The 21,159-nt window shown below is 35.6% G+C and overlaps 3 protein-coding genes across 3 annotated transcripts; 2 read left to right on the forward strand and 1 right to left on the reverse strand.

Annotated features, from left to right (window-relative positions):
* The first annotated feature begins 1,954 nt into the window (after positions 1–1,954).
* GLC (HXXXD-type acyl-transferase family protein) lies at positions 1,955–4,465 on the forward strand. Its single transcript, XM_086586655.1, has 2 exons — positions 1,955–2,538; positions 3,414–4,465. Exons 1-2 carry the CDS (start codon positions 2,089–2,091, stop codon positions 4,320–4,322), a joined length of 1,359 nt encoding a protein of 452 aa, XP_086442781.1. The 5' UTR covers positions 1,955–2,088; the 3' UTR covers positions 4,323–4,465.
* Positions 4,466–12,852: 8,387 nt separating this feature from the next.
* Positions 12,853–14,483, forward strand: LOC147474108 (uncharacterized). The gene is made up of 2 exons (XM_086586670.1): positions 12,853–13,411; positions 14,074–14,483. The coding sequence occupies exons 1-2, from the start codon at positions 12,913–12,915 to the stop codon at positions 14,151–14,153; spliced, it is 579 nt and encodes a 192-aa protein (XP_086442796.1). The 5' UTR covers positions 12,853–12,912; the 3' UTR covers positions 14,154–14,483.
* Positions 14,484–15,228: 745 nt separating this feature from the next.
* INT1 (inositol transporter 1) lies at positions 15,229–19,360 on the reverse strand. The gene is made up of 6 exons (XM_086586666.1): positions 18,781–19,360; positions 18,624–18,694; positions 18,207–18,542; positions 16,675–16,782; positions 16,405–16,587; positions 15,229–16,055 (listed from the first exon to the last, which is right to left on the reverse strand). Exons 1-6 carry the CDS (start codon positions 18,923–18,925, stop codon positions 15,369–15,371), a joined length of 1,530 nt encoding a protein of 509 aa, XP_086442792.1. The 5' UTR covers positions 18,926–19,360; the 3' UTR covers positions 15,229–15,368.
* Between the last annotated feature and the right edge of the window lie 1,799 nt (positions 19,361–21,159).

The raw sequence follows: 21,159 nt of genomic DNA on the forward strand, positions 1-21,159 counted from the left end.
CACCGAAAATATATATTAGTCTATACTCTAAAAAGGATGCAATATTTATCGAAATCTCTAGCAGAACTGGAAACGTAAACATGAATTGAACACAAAATACTCAATTAAGGGGCCACCAATTTAATCTACATGTGGGAAGCTGTTTAAAGTAGCAACAAGACAACAACTATGGTGCAATTGCAAGATATGAGAACAGCCACGTTCAAACCTCCAAGAAAGCGACCTATAATGACTCATCAATTTGTTTATTAACTTTGAGGGGTAAGCACAACTGGTCCGGTTTTGGGTTTGCCACTAGTTCGATTCCTCTCACGGCCACTCTCCAAGTCAAAATAGTGGATTGTGGTTGTGTACTTTCTTTATTACACATATACATGTGACTTGCTCAAGAGAAGTTGCTGTCCATGAAGTAAGGGCTCATTTTATGTATGCCCTCCGGAGATCAACCTTACGAAAAATCATATCTTCCAGGCAAAATCACTCACAAAAAGTCTATAACCTAACGTGAAAAAAAGAAAAAGTACGCAAAAGCAACTTTTGGTTCTTCATCAATAGATTTCATGGTATTCTTCCGGAAAGAGGTCATCTACAAAACCATAATAAATACTGTTTCCCTATAAGAAATTATTCTCACATGGGGCTATGCTAAATTCAACTTTTTAGCAAATTTTGATACTCCGAGACAAACAGTTTGCAAGGTGCCTAATTGTGAATTTAATTTGTGATATGCTAGTATTTGCTCGTGCCGTACGACACAGATGCACGCGCTATCGGCGCTCTTGATGCACATCCACCCTCGTACGACACAGATATGCGCGCTTTTGGCACCTCCGACGCGCATCCTCCCCTTCCTCCCTACTCATGTTTTCTGAGCCCAACAACCTATAAAAGTTCAGCCCAAAAACAATTCAGGCTTTTTTTGTGTGGGGCGGGTGAGGTGAGAAACACTTTTAAACTCACCCCAAAAAAACTGGTTAACTCACTCCATAAAAACATTTCAGTGGCTATGGTTAGAGGGTGGCACAACCACGTATCACTTTATAAGGTGGAATTTGTCAACCTACTCCACCATTCTTTGTTATATAGATATTCAATAAAGGGTCACAACGTTTACTGTTTCTAAAAGCATTCCCAATGCAAGCGAGAGTTTTTCACCTCCACATAGGCTCAATTTTTCTTGTTTCCTACCGTTTTGGTGAAAAACAAGGTGAGGTTGTCCAATGTAAAGGTGAGTTTGAATCTCGGATGGAATGTTTGATTCCGTCTAAATGTAAAAATTGAAAAAACGACCGGACGGAAAGAAACATCTCGTCTAAAGTTTAAAAAAAACCAAAAAACACGCAAAATGAAGTGAAACATTCCGTCCAGAAAAAAAAATAAAAATAATAATAATAATAATAATAATAATAATAATAATCACAAACAAACAAACACACGAGACGAATAAAACATCCCGTCTGAAGTTCATAACTCAGCTACTTTTTCGGTAGGAACTGCTGCTCTCGTTTTCACTTAATCACAACTGACCGACTTTGTCACCCTTGTAGTGGGCAAGGGTTTTTTCCTAAAAAAGTGAAAATTGTCCATTTTCCTCCATAGTAACTGTGATTGGGAATGCTCTAAGGAGATTTAAGAGCAAAAACTTTAGTTTCAGCTCGAGTGATCGACTTTTAAGTTTTAAGTGCATAAGAATCTCCATATGAACTGGTCCTGGTAGACATCAACTTCCTTGCTTGGTTACGATTGACTTTGGTCCCAGTCAATTAATTAATGTGTTACAATTTAGATGTCAGAATAAATATCCTATGAGCCTCATACGTCCTCAAGTGGTAACCAAGTCTTACAAATAGCCTTTACCAAATAAAAAAAAAGTCTTACATTTAGGTAGGCTGATCAGACTAGATAATTTGTGCTATTTCAAATGGCTCTATATAATCTACTCAACTACTAATATAAATGATACCAACTTTGTGAAGTTTTCTAATACTTATAAATCTTCATTCCTACCTGCTGTAGCTTATAGTTATCAGCAAGTGTTATTCCTTAGTGTTACCATAACCAAAAGCAATTTTCTCTTCCACGGGAACTATGTGTATGGAAGCAATCCCTCTCCCTCATGACCTTATGGTCACAATGCAACGTTACTCTATGGTGTATCCAGTGGAGGAAACTGAAAAGAGATGCATGTTTCTTTCAAATATTGATCAATCACTAAATTTCAACGTTGAAACGATCCATTTCTTTGAAGCTAATCCCAATTACTCGCCGGAAGAGGTTGTTGACAAGATTGAAAATGCATTACGAAAATTACTTGTGCCTTACGATTTCTTGGCTGGAAGGTTGAAGGTTGATCCTATGAAGGGTAGGCTAGAAATAGATTGTAATTCAGCTGGGGCAGGTTTTGCAGTGGCTTCAAGTGAGTTAACATTGGCTGAGATAGGGGACTTGGTTTATCCTAATCCCGCTTTTCGTCAACTAATTCAAGAACAGAACTTTCCTTCCCCAGATTCTCAGGACCTTCCACTTCTCGTTCTTCAGGTACGATACCCAGTGACTAGCACTACTGCCCTAGAGTACATGCACTTTGATTAATTTGCTAGCTAGACACAATGTCTGATCGATTACATTCATTTAATAGAAGATGGTAATTAACTAGTTCCTGCCCATAATTGTTCTGAGGTAAGGGTGTTGGTTTGTACGAAAACATTGTATATGTATTCTATGACAGTAAGGGTGGAATTCGAGATAATCAAGCCGAGTTTTACTATCCACTCGGCTTGTTTATTAAGCAAGTTTTGAAATAAGCTCAAGCGCTGGCTCATATATTATATGAACAAACCCGAACTAAGCTTTTAGCGAGCCGAGCCCGAGTAGTTTGGTTATTTTACACTAAAAAGATGCTATTTGAGCTTATTGAGCCGAGCATCATTAAGCGCATTTGTTACACGAGGTATAATATAGGCTCAAGTTTGGTTCATTTACCTAAATTAACAAGCTCGAGCCGAGCCCGAGCCACTCAGCTCAAATTCCACCCTTTACAGTCTGACCTCTGTTTAGCAAAAACGATTTTAATAGGCTAATTGGTATTATTTTAGGAACTGAAAAATATGAACACCATGTCCATATCTAATTGTGGTCATTGTTGTGGCCTTGTGGGCACACGTTAAATAATATCACTATCCGCCTTAAATTAAGTCACCAAAAGCTGGTCGATAATGCATTATAGCTAATACCAACCAGACTTAAATTAAATCATAGCCCAACCTTTTTCTTTTCATTTAAAGTTGATTATCGAAAAAAACAGTTATACACTTATACAGCCTACAACTTGGATTACGTGCCCTATCTGAAGTTCTGAACTGCAAATTCAATCCCTCTGAATATGTTTGTTTTTAAATCTTTTTTTGATGCAGGTGACTTCATTTAAGTGTGGTGGCTTTGCTATGAGCATATCTGAGAATCACACATTAATGGATGGTTTAAGTTATAAAATGTTCTTAGTCAATCTGGCCACCCTTGCCGCGGGCAAACCTCTAGCAATTCTTCCATATAATGACCGCAGCCTATTAGCAGCTAGAACGCCACCTCGAGTCACTTTCTCCCATCCAGAGCTAGTAGAATTCCCAAAAGCAGAAGGAAACGATCAAAATTCAAAACTCTTCCAAAGTACACAAGAAAGTCTAGATATCAAGGTTTTTCACTTGAGTGAGAGTGAAATTATGGAACTTAAAGAAAAAGCAAAGATGGAAGTCCTAGGAGGTCAAGCAGAGAATATCAAGATTACTAGTTTCAATGTGGTTATGGCTCATATTTGGCGATGCAAGGCGTTATCGGGGACCATAGTAAAGGCCAGTCCGGAGAAGATATCGACAATACTATATGCCGTGGATGTCCGGGCCCGACTAGGACCACCGCGACTCCCATCAACGTACACTGGCAATGCAGTCATTACCGCTTATGGCATGGCAACAATTCAAGATTTGGAAGAGAGACCATTTTCTTACTTGGTTAAAATGATTACGGAAGGAACAAGTAGAGTAACTGACGAGTACGTTAGATCAGTTATTGATTGGGGTGAACTACACAAAGGGTTCCCTTATGGTGATGTCCTTGTTTCTTCATGGTGGAAATTAGGATTTAACGAGGTTGAGTATCCATGGGGAAAGCCCAAGTACAGTTGCCCTCTTGTGCATCATAGGAAAGACATCATCTTGTTCTTCCCTGATATTGATGGGGTGACAGCTGATAAGGGGGTGAATGTTCTCATAGCTCTACCAAGTAATGAAATGAAGAAATTCCAAGAAATCTATAGTGGTATATAGCTGATGTATGTAGCTCGTTGCAATTAATATGTGGCTCACTATGCTCGAATTGATGAGTTCTCAGGTGGCCAAGTATATATATACTATACGTGTAGTCTTTATAAGAAAAATAACACTACAGGATAAGTCGTTTTTTCTTCTTCTTTTTATGGGTGATTAAGATTAAAGGGCAGGTGTTAACTTTTGGGTTTTTATCATGGATTATGCTCGAAAAGTGTGGGATTACAATTGTCGCAATAATAGACATAATCAGAAGTCATTATATGGTTTTCTTGTGGTTATCACATATTATTATTGCATTGTGTTTTACGGTTTTATTGTCAACGAAATTAGCATAGAAATGTGAGACACGTTGCAAGTTATGGAAGTTAAAACTAGTTGAATGTTTAAATAGTAAGTGTGAATCTTGCCGCCTGCTACGGTTGCTCCTAATGCTTTGAAGACCGGTATAATGCCTGAAGCTGATCCTTGATCCATAATATGCATGAGATATATACAGAATCCTACATGTGCAGTGGCACCTATTCCTCCTAAATCCTAATGCCTGGTGCACTACATTGCTGTAACTTAAGAACAATATCCAATAATCATAGGGGTTAATGAAAGAAGAAATGCAGAAGAAACTTAACCTTGGACTACGCCACTGACAAACGCAGACACTAGATTCTATCTGGCTATCAGGCTATGTCATCCTGGTCTAAAGTGGAAATACGGAGTAGTCATTTCAGAAATGACAAATTGACGCCTAGGCATCTAACAGTTGATGGATATGTAATAAAAAGACCAGCAATGATAGGCCGGCCCAGAAAAGTCGTGCCGACAGATCTCGTCCTTTTTCGGCTAATTAAAAGACATATCTTGTTCACAACTTTTCCTTCTCTAGTGGAAGTACTTGAAAAAGGATTCGCATGGATCATGGGATCCGATTTGCATGGAAAGCTAACTTTATTATGGCTTCACGCGACTTCTATTTACACTCTTTTCGCTTTTCATGTTACAATTTCCTCTTTCCTCTCGTTGACTTGACTTGACTCCCTCTTTAACTGAAGCTAACAAAGTTAAGGAAGCAGCTTTTTTTCATTTGAAAATGAAACTACGTACAATAATTTGATACAAACAAGTTGAGTTTTATTCTTTTATTCATATTTGTGTCAATTGTGAATTTGACTCCTCACTATATGAATTCATATTCCAATGAGCCAAATACAACCAATTTGAACTTGTGTAGTGGGCACGAATTTGAACTTGTGTAGTGGGCACGACACACTAAAATTAAACACAGGTGGACATTTTTTTTAGGTGATTTAATCGGGCACTTATCAAATTGCATTGGGCAGATTCCGGTCCAAGCCCGTCAACTAACTCCAACAACAATATCCCAATACACCTCCCACCTCAATGCATACCGGCTACTATTTATTTCAAACCTTTTTAGTTGGAATCATCTCTCTCGCGAGACTGAACCCACCAAAAAAAAAAAAATCAAATTTTATGTCGTATTCATATTTCGAGTGTTGAGTTGTGAATTAACAATGGGAATTGAAATTGGCGACTTTACCCAATTCAAGTCGTGTCTCGTTTGAGTATATACTCAAACTTGGTTGGGTTTATTAAACTTAATTGATTAGGTTGATTAAATTTGATTGGGTAGAAAATTGGGTTGATTAAACTTGATTAAGGTGGAAGATTGGATTGATTAAACTTGATATTTTTTTGGAGTTTGGGTGGAAAATTGGGTTAATTAAACTTGAGTTCGAGTTTGCCCAAGCTTGATGAAGTCGTTTTCGAGTTTGGGTTGATTAAGTGGAAGTTGATTTTTAAAATGAACATCATGACAAACAAACCAATTTTTTTAAATTCAAACGACCTAGCCATGTCGTCCAAGAGAGTCCTCAAACGACCTAGCCATGTTGTCCAGGAGACTGTCCAAACGACTCCGCCATATCGTCTAGCTAAAAACCAAGAGTTTTGTCTCAAACGACACACGCAGACCACTTGAATATACACTCAAACTACATGGTGAGATTGTTTGAGTGTACGATCAAACTATATGGTAAGACTCAAACGACATGAATAAACCGTTTGAGTATATACTCAAACGACATTGCGAGACCGTTTGAGTGTACACTCAAACGACTCGAGAGTTTTGTTATGGCGAGACCGGTTGGATTGGTTGTTGGGCTTGAGCTTTGATGACAAATTTATGAAATGACAAATTGATAATATTTCTTTTTTTGGGGGGAAGGGGTTGCCCAATCTAATTTGATGAAGACCCAATAGAGGACCATTATGTAAATATGATAATAGGCTCACATAGAAAACATAAATAGAAAACACCTAGAAATGGGAGTTGAATAATCATAATAGTTCACATTTTGTACTGGCCCAATTCCACAATAATCCAATATAAGTACGTGAGCTGCCAAATCTTTAATATATAGAAAAATGTGGGAGTTAAATAACAGTATTTTAGTGTACGTTTTAGGAGTAATTTGGTAATTTTTTTTTTTTTTTTTTTTTTTTGAGAGATAAAATAGTAATTTAAATTTAAATTTAAAAAAAAAAAAAAAAAAAAAAACTCAGTCGAGTCTATATGGATACCACGTGCACAGTTGCTAGTGATTTAAATATATGGCCTAGTAGATATTTTAAGTGGTTGCAGTATTGCACACATCACACGTTCAGGTTACAATTATAAAACGAAAAGTGAATAATATCATTAAGATTTTGAATAAACACGGAATAAAATTTCTTCAACTTAGGGCCTATGGGTGGACAAAAAAAATTGTATTTCTAGATTGGAGCAAATTCACTTTGTCCTCTATATGTGGATTGAGCTCTAGATTTATGGAAGTCCACTAATTTATAGTCCAAAAATGCACATGATAGTACAATTCAATTATATGTGAAGGCCTGTAGCGGTGTAGCCTACTAGCCTGTAGCACGCAGCTAGTCCACCAGCTTCTGTTGGCAGACAATTGATAACTAGATATTGCTGTAGTAGGTAAATATGATTGCATTTAGATATTTCATCTCATATTTCAAAACTCAAGATATTGATATAAATATAAATATTTTAAGGCTAAATCTACCGTGCGCGAGATGTATGGTGCGCCATTACATCTCGGCCACTCATCAAGGGGGTGCGTGTGTATTTCGAGGCAGAAGTACTGAATCCAAAGGCGCTGACGACCTGCAAGACCTTTTACGACTACAAGACCAAGAAGTGCTCATATTTTAATATATTTTGTATTTATTTCAATATTTATAGATATTGAGTGGGGAAAAAAATATAAAGATAATGGACACGTGTTATGATTTGATTGAGTCAAAACTAATTGAAGACATTATATAAATATTGGATGAGTAAAAAGAAAATTCATTCGAACATTTCCACAAAAATTGTTAGAAAGTAGAGAGAGAAAGAGGAAAAACAAAGCGATTGTAAAACCCCTATTATTGTTCAATAAAAAAATTTATTCTTCTTCATATAGAATCTACAATTCAATTCAATTTCATTCAAACCATCATCTAATTTTAGTGATCTTAAGAACAGTTATCAGAAATTGTTCTTAAATTAGACATCACATTGGCACCGTCTGTGCATCGAGAACAAAAAAAGTTTAAATTTTATTCTTCTTCAATTTCAAATATGTTGTTTTATGAGTTTAAGTGAAAGAAGAGTGAGTAGTGGATTGAAAATTGAATCACAATGGCTCCAAAAAGCAAGCGAGTGGATAATGATAATCAATCACAGACAAGAAATATAATAGCTTCAATAAGTAAGTGGTGTCAAGAAGAAAACATTGAAGTTGAAGTTTCACTTCAAGAAGTGTTGAAGCGGTTGAGGGAAGTTGAAAAACAGAATGCGCTATTAATTAAAGAGAATTAAAAGATGAAGAATGCAAGGCCAAACCAGGTTTTAAAAGATCCGCATGTGGAAGAGGATAAGGCTTGTAGTTCAAAGTCAATTAGTCACTATACAGAAAAGTCATCGGCGAAAGACGAAAGAATTAGGGAAGTATCACCGATACCTATAATGCCGATACCACAACCAATCACTAAAGATATGATACAAGAAATTGTGCAGAAGCAGTTGGGTATCCAGCTTTTAGAGAAAACTTCCACATCGATAAGGAGGTTGGCAGATGATGTCAGCAGAAACCCTATTCATCAAAGTCGAGATGATGCTTATTCCACCCAAGTTCAAGATTCCCAAATATACTCAATATGATGGGAAGTTGGATCCTATGGATCATCTGTTTGGGTATCGACACCTATTTTCTATCCATCAAGAAACAACTTATCTAGATTATTTGTTATGCAAATCATTTTCTTCAAGTTTAAAAGGGAAAGCCTTAAAATGGTTTTGCTCTCTGCAAGAGGGATCGATGTCATGCTTCAGGAAAATCGAAGGAAAGTTTATGATGAATTACTGCTCCCGAAGGAAGATCTAATGACACATTGTCCCTTTTCTCTCCCACCCTTTTCTTCAGTAATTAACATCCCATCCCATAACAGTGTCAAAATGACTCTCAGCCCCTGCCCGCCCGACCCGGCCATTGGTCGAAAAAGCCTTTAAAATGAAGCCCTCACACAATTATGGGCCAGGCCAACCCACCCTCAAGCTTTTGAGTGAAGAGGAAGGGTCTAGATTTTGAAGTTTTGGCCCTCTGCCAAGCCTGACTCTCCTAGGCTTTCGTTAAGCTTATAGCTGCGCAGGTCTAAGATGACATAGATCCAGTACCTTGTTGAGCAATACACCATCAACTTTTATGTATGAGTGATCCAAATTTATCCTCACTTTCTCTCTTATGCACACCCTAAATTTACTTTTGAAATTTTGATTGTGAAATGTGTACATTTTTATTATTTTTAATTAATATTTCTAAATTAATTTTGTAAATCAAATATATAATATAGTAACCGGCCCTCAAACTTGGCTTTTAAGTCCATCTATTAAAGCCCTCCTAAAAGGGCTGAGAGATTTAAGTATTAGCTCGACCCGACCCGGCTTTCAAGACAAATGAAGATAGGACTGACCCGACCATCAAAACACAAGGGCTTCGTTATTTGAGGGCCGGCCTGGTCGATTTGACTCCCTTAGACACAAGTAGAAAAATAAATACATAATGGTTCTCAATCCAGCAAAGAAATATAATTCTGACATCATTCTCAATACGGTGTACAGGCCATTTCAAGCCAAATGTCAGCACTTGGGTCAGAGAAGTTGGATAGGTAGAAGAAGGTTGGTCATCCACTTCAAACTGAAATGACTTTCTTTGCCAAAATCCAAATTGAGAGGAGAAAGAGTGGATGTATTATTTTTTCAACCAGAATTGTATTATTGGTGAAAAATAAGTCCAAAAAACATGACTACACGTGTACATCTGATCCAAGAAAAAAACGAGTGTACAGCACATAACAACGTGGTCGGACCCAATTTCTGTTCCAACTTGTCTTGTCACAACCAGTCCTTTTCACACTTTAGTACAGCTGTTCACTTGTTTTGCTCCACGTCATGCCATCACATCAATATTCCATAACATGTGATCCGCATTGCAGCGAAGTCCATCACACGTACACGCCGTGATTTCACATACATTACCACTATAAACGAGTCGGGCTGCTCATAGGGGTGGAATTTGGGTCGGGTTAGCCCAAGTCCGATGGACTAAAATCTGATTTTTGTTGGTCATGTATTAACATGTCAGATCTATAGTCTGGGTTTGGTTTTGTAAAATAAAAACCCGACTCGATTTTGGTTGGATTCGGATTAGAATATCAAAAAACTGAAAAACTCGAGTTTGTATGCATATATGTATGTATATCTTTCAATCATTATATTCTTATTGATAATTTCTATTTTAAATAGAATAATGTAATCAGCAAGATTAGTTTCCTTTTCAAACAATCAAATATTTTTTATTCCATTAGAAAATTTCAATTTCGGTATTTTTTGTCTCATAATTTAAAAAAAAAAAACCGATAAATTTGACCAACTCGATATAATCCGACCCAACTTTAATTGGTCGGGCTAGGGTTTGGGCTGAAAATTTAAGGATCAGCTAGAGTTTGGTCCCGGGCTCAAGTTGAAGCATTTGAAACTCAAGTTAGACTCGAATTATGCCACGACCCGACCCAACTCACCCGAATTCCACCCCTAACTGCTCATACTCCTTCATGTTCACCTCGATTTTAGCTTGATTAAGCTCAAATAGTATTAAAACATGAGTTAAATTCGAGTTTAATTTAAAGTTAAGTGGCTAATATACAAAGCTACTCAACCTCCATTTCTCAAACTGTATTGTATTATGAGTTGAGTTGAGCTTATTTAAGAACTTGTTTAAAAAACATACTGAACTCAAACATAACGAAAATCAACTCAGCCCGCATTATTAGCTTAGTTCATATAGCAATAATAAAAGAAGTCGGTGTGGGGATTGCAGGGCTCCATCTGATGGCAACAAATTCTCCTCACAAATTATGACATGGCAAATCAAAAAACTTATGGAATATATGCAGTTTATTATTTGGACACAATAATATTGGATCATTGTTGATTTGGTTAACAACTACTGTTTTATGAACTATGCCTTTATCTTTTGGTGGGTTGAGATTATTTTGTTCATAATTTGAAACAATGTCATAGACACGTGCTATATACTAGTATAGCAACCTGGGCTATTAAATCGTTGAGTATTCTCTGAGTAATCGGTGAATACTCGCTACTTGCTGTTTAGCTGACCGGACTAACAATTTAATCTCCGATCACAATCGGGCTTAAAAATTCCTCGAGTACTCGGCAGATTAGTCCCGATTAGCCAAGTAATTGTGTTCACTATTTCAATGTTAAACATTGAACTCGACATTTCACCGATTCGACCAACTCTCAATTCTGTAAAGTTCTACACTTTAATCATATTTATTTTAGTTGATTGAGTATTTTAATTGTTTATTGATTAATTGGGTTCTTAATTGAGTTAATTATGTTTGTATTTCAAAGTTAAATATATTTAATAATTATTTGTAAAGAAATATAGTGTTATGAAAAATCATCCGATTAATCCCCGACCGATTACACCTACTCGGGAATACGTATACCGAGTAATTATTAAATTGCACAGATAGCAACTAGATTTTGGACCCGGGCATATGCCCAGGATCTATTAAATATTTTGTGTACTGAAAAAGCTTTACAAAATGTCTCATAAATTTTTGAATCAGAATATATTTTTATTGAAAAATAAATCGAAATACGTTAATGAACAACGATTATGGTGCATAAATACTTGGAAACTAAGGGATCAAATTGAGATAGCTTATCCACTTTGTGGTTTAGGATATTAATCCATAATTTTCAAATAGAAATATCTTAAACTCGATCTAGTTTGTATAATAGTTTTCTTATATTTATGGTGATTTAGTAGTAAATCATCACCGCTCGATTTACGTACTAATTTGTACAAATCACTAAAACAGATTGATTATTTTTCTATCATCAAAGAATATACTACTCCCACTTGAAAATATTTATCACATTAACTTGTTCTACAATGAATTGATGAATACAAAAAAAAAAAAATCTATTTCAAGAAAATGCGTTCACCTACTTATAATACTCCCCCAAGTATTTTCTTTTTTTTTCTATGTGATTGTTTGTATACATGCAAAATATACTTATTCAATTCCAACATGAATAACATAGAAGATCATGTCGTTCTAAATGTATTGTTTATAAATGAAATTAGTTAAGTATATATACTTAATGTTTTGCTTACCAAGTGCCAAATACAAATTTGCTTTTGAGTTCATTTGTGTTTTCCGATGAAATCCGAATACAAAAAGTGTATGATTTGTAATAGGGAATTAGCTTCTATAAATCGCCTATTTTTTTAGCATTTTTTTTATTTGATCAAATACTTAAAAATTAGAACACTAAAAGTATTTGATTTGTAATAGGAAATTACTTTATACAAATTACCTATTTTTTTAGCAATTTTTTTTATTTGATCAAATATATAAAAACTGTAAATATATTCAAACTCTCAAAAAATATTACATATATATGGAATTGTAGGCTATTATAAAATACTATATTTCATATTATAATAATGACACATAAGAGATAGAAAATAGTAACTCTTATATTATAGTACCACATACGAAAGAGAAAATTCTCCATTAAAAGTCTCTACTTTAGTATATAAATAGTAGATAACACACGAAAATATTTCTTGACTCCATACAAAATATGTGCCAATTAAGCTTGAACACGGTAAAACTAAGGTTTGGTTTGGGAATTATTTTCACTTAAGAAATACACTAGTTTTGTTGAATTGTAAACCAAATTTGATGAAACAGGTCTTTTTAATTATTTGGCATTAAAAATACATCCACATTCCACATAAAACTATGTTCCAGAACTCACTAAACTATGTTCCAGAACGGGCTCGACTCGTTTTAATACGAGTCAAGTATGATGACACATTGACATAAGAAACATACATACATACATACATACTATATCCAACATAACATCTGTTCATCAGTCTAAAAGTAGTTTAAAAGGCAGGGAAGACTCAAACACATGTACACCAAAAAAATGGACACCTGCAACAAAATCTCAAACACCAAAGCCCTAGATTTCCAAGACCAACAAGAAAACCCAAGAAGTAGTTTTGATGATGTATGGTTTACAAAGAAGAAAAAAAGCCAGGTGTTTCTAGAAGGTTATGTAGTAGAATCTGTAACAGAAGAAGAAGACCAAGATGGTTCAGGGCCAGGGTCAGGGTCAGGGTCATCTTCAAAAGGAGTATCTAGAACAGTGAGTTTAACAGATGAAGATCTTGATGACTTAAAAGGGTGTGTGGATCTTGGGTTTGGTTTCAGTTATGATGAAATACCTGAACTTTGTAATACTTTACCTGCTCTTGAACTTTGTTATTCTTTAAGCCAGAGGTTTTTGGAAGATCAGAATCATTTGAAGTCAAATGAAGGTGCTGGTTCTGAGAATGGGAATGAGTCTTGTTCTAATTCTTCCAATGCGTCTGCGGTGCCCATTGCTAATTGGAAGATTTCTAGCCCTGGTAACGAATTTCACTTCCATTTCTTTGTTTTTGGTTAAAAAAATGAATCTTTTTTTTTTTTTAAATTTAGTTAGTTTTTGTTATATGATGGACATTGTATTGGAATCTTCATGAGAATAATGATGAATATTGTTTGAATAATTGAACCAGTCAGGCTTTATGAATAATGTGAGGCAGTGGACTTGGGCGTAATTTGAAACAGTGTCTTCACTTGAACGGAATTGAGATGTGCTCCTCGTTTTGTTTTTTCTGTTAGATCATGCCTGTTTTTGCGTTTATGTTTACAAAACTCTTTTCATAAAACTCTCTGTGCATGTTATCAAATTCTGAGTTCAATTAGAGTACGTAAAAAGTGGAGTAGGGTCGTCTATTGATTGATATATTCATGTTGACTCTCACTTGCTTTGCTTGATAAACTTCTCTAGCGTCTTTGTTTAAGAGAGAATTGCGCATTGTTTGGTTTACTTGCATAGAATGCGTAAGAGTATAGAAGGCCGCCTTTTAAAATTGTTGATGACTTTGGTCAAAGGACTCAACCAAGAAGATAACCAAATGAAGTTTCTTATTTGCATCATGCAGTCTTTAACAGTATACTAAGCAAGGTTTGCTGATCATTGAATCTCCAATGTACATCTGTTAATTTTTTTGTTTACTTTTTCCAGGGGATCATCCAGAGGAAGTCAAGGCAAGGTTGAAATTCTGGGCACAGGCAGTTGCATGCACTGTTAAGCTATGCAGCTGAACGTCATTATGGAGCATTGGTCAGTGAAGAATGGCAAACTTTATTCTCTTTGGGAGATTGCTGACCATGATCTGATCCACATTTTGGTAGAGCGGGGTTCTCTATCCATGATTCTAACATCAAATCATATTGGAATTTGATGTATTTTATTTGCTTGAGAATTTGCAACACAATGATAGTGGGCAGTTATCGTCTGGAAGCCGTTAACTGGTCTGACGTTTAGTAGTAAATGGCCACTTGAGTTTGACAATACTTCAGGGGAAATGCTGTATTATTAATAAAGCAATAGTGCTAATCAACATGATTAAATAAGAATTCTTTTTTTCTTTAGCGACTGATGGAAGCTACAATAAAATGAGATTAAAAGTAAGAAGTCCAGGCAACTTAAAATATACATACTTTTCAACTGCAATGGTTGAGAGTAGCTGCAAAGACAAGAATTCATTTGAAAGTTTTTTTTATTATACTGAAATCTTTGAGATCTCCGTTTGATGGTTTCTTGCAAAAGGTTGAACCAACCTTTAGCTTTAGCTAAGAGGATGATATGTTTCAAGTCTTTTGGATGTTGCTACACCTATAAGACAACTTGTTTTGTTACACTACGAGAGCTGCTTTATGGTTCTAAAGTAGACAGTTTTCTCTATGTCATTGTGAAAGTGTCTTTAATTTGTGAAGCGTCTGTGATGTGAATGCTGTACAGTCACAAATTTGTGGGCAGAATACAGGCTTCAATAATTCCGAGTGGTTGGGATTTTGTACGTCGTGACTCGTGAGTAATTGGTAAATTCATAACATCTAAATTTCGATCAAAACTTTGCTGACGCTCCCTACTTTGATTTTCAGTCAAAACTTGTTGAGTCCTGTTCTCTGGATTTTTGTTTTTATCCAATGAACATACGTTTAAAAATTACTACATTCAATTTTATGAAGAATTTCCCGTCGATGTTAGAGTCCCCGTGGAACTTGTCCCATTAAAATTTTCTTAATGGTGGGATAAATTCCCTTTCAGGTCTTATTTCATGATACTTTCAACTAGAAACCACAACCCAGTCTGATTTGCAACATATATAGCAGATTTATGGAAAAAACCGTTTATATATACTAATGGAACCCTCTTATCGACAAAGAGTTCCAGAATACATGTTCTCATAATAATGTCGGGAAAGAATAACTTCTACAACATACTGTATTCATGATTTCATGAACACATGATACTTAGACGCTATTACTATCCTGAAGGAGGCCTTCACTGTAACCGCTACCCCATGCCTTCTCTTTCCACATCCTCTCCACCTGCTCAAAGCTCAATCCCTTGGTTTCTGGTACAAATGCATACACAAAGAGGAATGCAATTACAGCAATGCCAGCAAGTATAAGGAAGGTTGGGGCAGTACCGAGAGCTGCAGCAATGGAAAGGAATGTTTGGGCAACAATAAGGTTTGAGATCCAGTTGACAGTAGCTGACATGCCACCACAAACCCCTCTGTACGCCCCTGGATATATCTCTGAGTTCACAGCCCAGGGCACAGGTCCCATACCTGGTGAGAAGAAAGCAATGTACAAAAACAGACCAATAACAGCAAACCAACCAAACAAATCTTTGCAGTTTCCATGGAGGCTGTGACTGCTGCATAGCCCAGAGAAAGAATTAGAGGCCTGAAAAAAGAATGATGCTGAGAGAACAACTAGGGATAAAATAACACCAAACAAGCTGGTAAGAGCGAGCCTTCGCCGCCCAAAACGGTCTATCAGATAAATCCCAAGAACTGTTCCCAAGGCATTCATGCCAGCAATGATCAAAGACAAGAGCAAAGCAAGTTTATTAGCTTGAAACCCAGCCATCTGCACTATGGTAGGACTGTAGTACATGACTGTGTTAATTCCAGTAAGCTGTTGAAATGCCTGCAACAACCAAACTTCCTTTATCATTTAAGATTGAAAGAATTCCTCAGCCTTTCCAATGACACGACTTTATTACCACTAATTTTTTGTTTCATAATTTTCTAATGAAATTGTACTAGAAATAACCCTTTCATTTAACATCAACCTAAGGGCACATTCAATTACGCAATTTTTAGAATGACAAGTCAAGATCTCATTCATACGGCCTCTACCATCAAATCAGGGACAAGCAGTACATGGAAACGTTGTTCTGCCTAATTATCTAAGTTTTAGACGCTCATGACCACAACATGGTCTCTAACTCCTTCAGAACGAATTTTAGAACCTCACTAGTCTAAACAGAGTTTACCTGAAGTCCAGCTCCAGCCAGAAATGCAAGCCTGATTTCCTTGGATTTAAAAACATCCCAATAGTTAACAGATTTGTTTCGATATTCTTCCTCTAAAGCAACAGATAGCTGGTCTATCTCCTCCTCTAACCGATCACCATCATATATTTTCGCAAGTACCGCTACAGCTTTCAATTTCTCATCCTGCAGATATAGAAGGTTTACGGTCTATAGTACTGCTTAAGAAAAATTCATTAGAACCTGAAATTGTTTCCAAATTAAGTTTTGCACCTTCATGTATAACCAGCGTGGGGATTCAGGTAATAATAACATAAGAAAGAACTGAATAACAGCTGGCACGCCAGCAACTCCAAGCATCCAACGCCATGTACCTGGCACCTGCTTGAACATAAATGAGATATTACCATTTTAATGGACATTTGAACTCTTAACTGGTTTTAAAGATGGATTTTACATAGACAGAACTATATCCCTCATAATATGATTTTGCTAATTTCCAATTTCCATGCATATGCCTTAATAATCTTAATATTAAGAATAGGAACGACCATTCTCTACCTACAAGACTACGGAAGAGCAACTCCTCAACTTCCCTAAGGAAATTATGATGACATTGAAAGATATGAAAACCAGATATCTGTCCTTTCAACGGACTCATGGGATTTGACTCCTTATGATTTGACACACTTATAAATTTAAGACTACGCCAATCTTTTTTGTAAGGATGTCAATAATGAATGGTAAAAAAAAGGGTTTACAGAATTCAGCACAGAGTATGTTGACATACTAAATCAGGTTGGACATTACTGTGTCAGGCCCTCCTCTCGGTTTGTAATGCATGATGTTAACATGTTCTGAAAAGAAAACAGCAAGAAGAGCTAGGAACTTAGCTCATAAGAGAAAGATTTCTATTGGATATTAAGCTATTCCTTTTATCAGATGACATTTAATTGTGATGTACTGATGTATAGAATTTGTCCAGAAAGAAGGTTTACTATCATTATATGGCATAGCAAATCTAGAGGTTCAGGGCCTCAGAATGTTGGCTTATGAAAGCTCTTTCAATCTCGATTGAATACTAAGGTCTAAGGTGGATGGTCAACTTTTTGGGCACATGATCCATTACATATTTTTTAGTGATGAAATATTAACACAGCAAAAAGGAAAATCTCCCTTTAATATGTTGCACATTCGCCAAAAGTTAAAATCCAAACCCCATACTCAAGCATTGACGCTGCCTCTCTGGAACTGCAAAATAAACAACCTCTCATGCCCAAAAGTAAACATAAAAGGTGTGAAACATAAACCAGCTATCTCCAATGATTATTAACAAATTAAACTACCTACTTATCTTGTTTAAACCAAAGTTTTATAGAAACTAATATCCTAACTTGTCCTACTAAGTGGAAAAACCAAATTAATTATATGACTAATATTTGTCTTCATCTTTTCACGAGTTATGTGTTACTTGCATTGTTTGAGATGTATATAAGACTAAATTATGAGATTAGGTCATCAAGTAGCCATAATACACTTCTAGCATTAAAAATGTACGTGAACTATTTTCAGTACTATTAGTCCTGTCAAAATATTTACAATGAGAGGTGCCTACTACTTGAGGCCGGACTATTAGCTATATTACTTATATATATTTTGTAGATTGTCATATGGCATTTCTAATGCATAACACCTAGGAGCCTTGAAAAGGTACACACTCCATCTGTATTAATTCAAAAGAGCAATTAACAGAGATCAGCCAAGTAAGTCCTTTGATATGGTTAAAGCACTGTGAATATTCCTACCTCAGTGAAAGCAAGATTGACAACATAGGAAAGAAACTGTCCACCAGTAATCATAAGAACATTTGTGCCTACTAGTCCTCCCCTTATTTCAGATGGCGATGCTTCTGCAATATATACAGGAGCCGTGACAGATGCTACACCAACACCCAAGCCAACCAAGAATCTTCCAAGTATAAGGACATAGGCATTTGGCGCAGCAGACATTACAATGGCTCCAACTGCAAATACTACATCAGCAATAAGAGTAGCTTTTTTACGTCCCCAAGCATCATTCATCCATCCTCCAACTGCAGCTCCAACTATTGCTCCCACGATTGCCATGCTAACAATTGTTTCCTGCAAACTTGTGCAATCAGTCAATGTCTATGAAACATAAAAACATATATTAACAGCATCGAAACTATATATAACTTATACCTGTAAAAAGTTACTCGTCTTGACCTCCGGAAACTCATCTTTAATATAAAGAAGGGCACCCGATATTACACCTACAATCATTATTTTCACCAGCTAAGAAATGAGATACAAACTACACAACATTTGCAACACCATGGTGTAAAACTAATGCAAGTACCTGTGTCGTAACCAAACAACAGTCCACCAATACCAGCTGTGATAGTCAACCTCAATACATATGAATTACTAAAGTAGGAAACTTTTCTTTTTGAGGATGAATCCAAATACCCCGAGCTTCCAGAAAACGATTCAACAATCGTCATCTAATCCAAATACCAAAACTACTGAAAACCAGCCCCAAACTACACTTATAATAAATGGGAACTTTTTCTTTTCTATTCTCAGAAAAATTGTTTTTTCAGCTGCTTCAAATATCAAAATGGTATATTTAGCCCAAAGACCGTAAATTTTGATGGTTTCAAGACACGGGGTAGTGAAAATGTACAGTTTTGTGGAAAAAGGGAGTTGACAAAGAAAGAAGCTTTTGTGGATTATATTTGTAGTTCAGTGTAACAGTGTATATAGACATGCTGTTGACACATTGCAAGAATTGAACTCGTGTCTGCGTAGGATTATGCCTGTTTTTGGTTTTGGATAACCTTGCACTATTTTTATCTTGAAAATAAAATAATAAAATGGACCCTCTTCATCACTCAGCTTTAAACACGTAGATGTCTGGTATTTTTGTCAAAATTTGTGAATGTTGCAACGTGTTGTGGGCTTAATATCACTGTTGAGATCTGTCGTTGACATCTTTTGTCAAATGAAAGTGGCTGTGGGAGGAGATACCAACTTGAAACATACTACTACTATCTTTTACTATTTTAAAAATTCTGACCTCATTTATACTGCTGTCAATAATAATTTAATACTAGTATACTGTATAACATTGGGCGTAAATGGAGAGGTAGAAGGGCGTGGAGAAAGAGAGGAGGGCGTGGAGAGTGGAGAAAGATAATCAAATCACATTTTGGCCACATACTCTCTCTTGTCTCATAACATTTGTTCGGCTCAAAATTATATCTTTAAATAGGTGTGACTCTTGGTTATTTTATTGCAACTTTTTTTAATTTAAATTGTTGTGATAACTATAAATATTTACCCTATGTACTCTAATGAAAAAAAAAAATTAATAAAAACAAATATTACATATAAAAAAATTAAATAAATAACCAAATTCTAGAGTACCCATGTTGTATTTGCGCACATCTGGGCCCTCCATCAGGCGAAAGGGTGAGAGTGTATTGCATGACAGAGTCTCTAATAAAAAGTGTATTGTTACCTACTGTATAACACTCATAAAAGAGGACATCCGTATAAAATTTCAACTCTATACCTGGATGCCCTAAAAATAAATATTTAATAAATATTGGAACAACGCTAACAACTCAATTTTGGAAAAAATGAGAGAGGAGGGGGTAGAGAGTGGAGAGAGAGAAGGAGACGAAAAGAATAAAAAAAATAACAAATTTTATAAACCAACCAAATCACAAACTAGCCCACATAAATTTTTCAACCCAGAACGTTTGCTCCAAGAACAAAAAATATGTGACTCTTGGTTATTTTTTTTGCAATTGTTTTGCTTTTTTAATTACGTGATAACTACAGATTTACTTAAAAATAACATCCAAAAAAAAAAAAAAAAAAACTACATACAAAAAAATTAAATAAATAATTCAAATTTTGTAGATTATTTTATAGAATATACCATAGGTGTTTAGCTAGTGGCATTTATGGCTGTCAATGGGTTTCGATAACCCGATAACCGATCCGAACCAAACCGATAAAAAACGGTTTGCCCTATACCGACTCAAAATCAAATAGAACCGATAAGATATTAGTTTGGTTTGAGTTTGCCCTCCACTGAACCGATATGAACCCGAACCGAACCGATCAAATAGCTATTACATTTGGGCCCTCCATAAGGCAAGGGGTGAAGGTGTATATTCATAGTCTCTAAAAAAAGTGTATTAACATTAATATTCATCTCCAATATAAAAATTACAATGTTAAATGCTCAAACTGCCATTAGGATTTTACACTTCTAATCAGATAAGATTGTATTTGTTATAAATATCAACACTTTTATACATTAATTAATTTTCAGTAAAAAAATAGATTTTAAACTGACTTGACGCATTTTAATTTAAACTCGATCGCCACTTTTTATTTCGTCTCGAAGTTAAAAAATTACTTTAAAATTTCATCCACGTTACCTTGAGTGATGTACAAAAATAAAAAAGTGCCATTGAGAGTTACTTTTTAGAAATTTTTGTCTTTGAGAGTCACTCTCTGAAATAAATAAATAAATAATTGAAATTTTATACATTATTTTATAGAATAGACCATAGGTGCCCCCCTCAGCCAGTGGGCAAATCAAACCAATAATATTATCAAAAAAAAATAATAATAATAATTGAAATTTTGTAGATTATTTTATAGAATAGACCATAGGTGTTGCGCGTGGGCTTGGGTAGTTCATCACGGCCCTTATTAA

Source organism: Coptis chinensis, unplaced genomic scaffold (assembly GCF_015680905.1).
Source record: "Coptis chinensis isolate HL-2020 unplaced genomic scaffold, ASM1568090v1 utg1343_pilon_pilon, whole genome shotgun sequence".
Taxonomy (NCBI): Eukaryota; Viridiplantae; Streptophyta; class Magnoliopsida; order Ranunculales; family Ranunculaceae; genus Coptis; species Coptis chinensis.